The 1,940-nt window shown below is 31.8% G+C and overlaps 1 protein-coding gene across 1 annotated transcript in view; it reads right to left on the bottom strand.

Moving 5' to 3' along the window:
- Positions 1-610: 610 nt before the first annotated feature.
- LOTGIDRAFT_176537 (hypothetical protein) overlaps positions 611-1,940 on the bottom strand; it is a gene marked incomplete at both ends in the record, with an annotated part of 1,910 nt that continues 580 nt past the window's right edge. The window contains 4 exons of the mRNA XM_009054289.1: positions 611-698; positions 983-1,026; positions 1,175-1,234; positions 1,581-1,748. Coding sequence (XP_009052537.1) covers positions 611-698; positions 983-1,026; positions 1,175-1,234; positions 1,581-1,748 — 360 coding nt within the window. The remainder of the gene's footprint in view (positions 699-982; positions 1,027-1,174; positions 1,235-1,580; positions 1,749-1,940) is intronic.

The following is a 1,940-nucleotide window of genomic DNA, read 5'->3' as shown; positions in this document are numbered from 1 at the left end:
GCTTCAGGCTTTGGTTTATCTTAGAAGTCAGTGATTCAGAATTTATAAAACTCTTTGATAATATCAAAATATCAACTGCCATTGTGTTCAAATTGTTCATTTGCATATCTGTAGATCCAGGACTTCTATCTAAAAGTTAATCTGATCAATCAAAGTGACTTCATTCCTCCTTGGGTGGGGCTTAACTGGGGGAGTTAACAACAGGTTATGTCTGTTCCAGGTGTCAATCAAACTGTGTGGAATTCCTACAAGCAGAACTAGCCAATCAAGCACTAGCATAGTTTCCAAGGTATTTGGTCAATAACTGTAACTCCAGTAAAAGTTTCTACCCACCTTTGGATTGGCTGTTGAAATATCAACGCGTAAATGATGTCCATCAATTTCTTTACCATTCCTTTTACAACATAAAATATACAGATTAGGAGAACCTTTAAATTTTAAATCAGAAAAAAAACCAATATTTATACTTGTTTCATTTCTGGATACCAGTGTACTGGTTGAAAAGATGTTAGCTATCTGAAATTGGGATATATTAATAAAAACTAAATAATTTCATTTATTCAAATCAAGCAATTTAAATCTTTTCGTATAAGTATATGGTATACAAAACTTACATAAAAAGTGCTTTTTCTGCTGAAAACTCTTCTTTATAACAAACATAAGCTATCATATTATCTCGCTCAGGGTGGAACTCTTTTCTACAAAAGAAATATTTCTATATGAAAGCACTGGCTATTGTTATTTGGTACTACTTACTGCAAAATGTCTGCCATTGAAAGCAAATTCAAAGTGGGTTCGTGTATTTTATTCTAATATTTAAAAAATTTCTGTTGCAATACTGAGCGGGAATCAAATGATGTTTCTTACAGCGTATGACTTTAAGGTTATTTGATATTACTTAGTAACGACTACGTCACCCACTAAACATCGTAGTTACGTGGCTGGTGGAAAAGAGTAATCAATGAAGAAAAGAAAAACTTACTTTATGACGGCAACACGTTTAGAAGTTGTCAAATCTTTAGTAGGCTGAAAATATACAGAACATCTTTGAAAGATTTAAGAAATACATCTAATAAAAAAGTAAATTTAGCTTATAACTGGAACACTAAAATCTTAAAGTTTTTTTTAGAAAATAATATTTGTTATTTTTGTAAAATTAGTTCTATATACTTACTGGACATCTAAACCGTAAACTCTCTACAGCACCATATTTACCAAATAACTTCTTTAATTTCTAAAAAGATACCACAGATTTTAATAAGCATTGGTTCCAAACCAAATTCCTAGTACTTCTTTGTTACTTATCTTTTTAAACCCAATTGACTGCATAAGAGCAATACAAGCCAGGTCATAGCGCAAGACAAGTTCAAATTTGGCAAAGGAGTCTGGGTGGATTTACAAATAATAACAGAAGAAAAAGACACTTCTTAAATTAGATCATACAGCTTTTACCTCTACTATGCTATCTTAAACAACATGTAATTTATTGTTGATTATTATAGCAAAATATGTAATTTTTGTTCAAGAGGCCTTTCGGTGATGTAACATTCAGAAAAGGGAATTCAGGAATATTTACTTACTGTTTTATGAGCTAATGATAATGGTAAATTGCCAATAAATATTGTTCTATGATCTTTACTGGTATCATGCTTTCTGGATTCTTTACTAGCCACTCTTCTAGCAGCTCCAGTTAGTTTACTCCAGTGTACTGGTTTTTCGGTCGAGTCCTCCCTACAAACAAAATTGTACTTTTAAAGAAATATTACCTGTAAAAATTAACATAAGATTAAATTGACAACCTCGGTCAATAAGAGTCAGATGTAAGTGATCATTGAATTCATTTCTGGAACTTTTTGGAAGTGTACACAGCAAAGCGTTTCTCGCTTCTTATCTGGAAAAATATGAATCTGCAACCCATTTCTATTTCCGGAAGTCTTACA

This window comes from Lottia gigantea, assembly GCF_000327385.1.
Source record: "Lottia gigantea unplaced genomic scaffold LOTGIsca_2105, whole genome shotgun sequence".
NCBI lineage: Eukaryota > Metazoa > Mollusca > Gastropoda > Lottiidae > Lottia > Lottia gigantea.
This window is presented reverse-complemented; position numbering and strand designations above follow the sequence as displayed.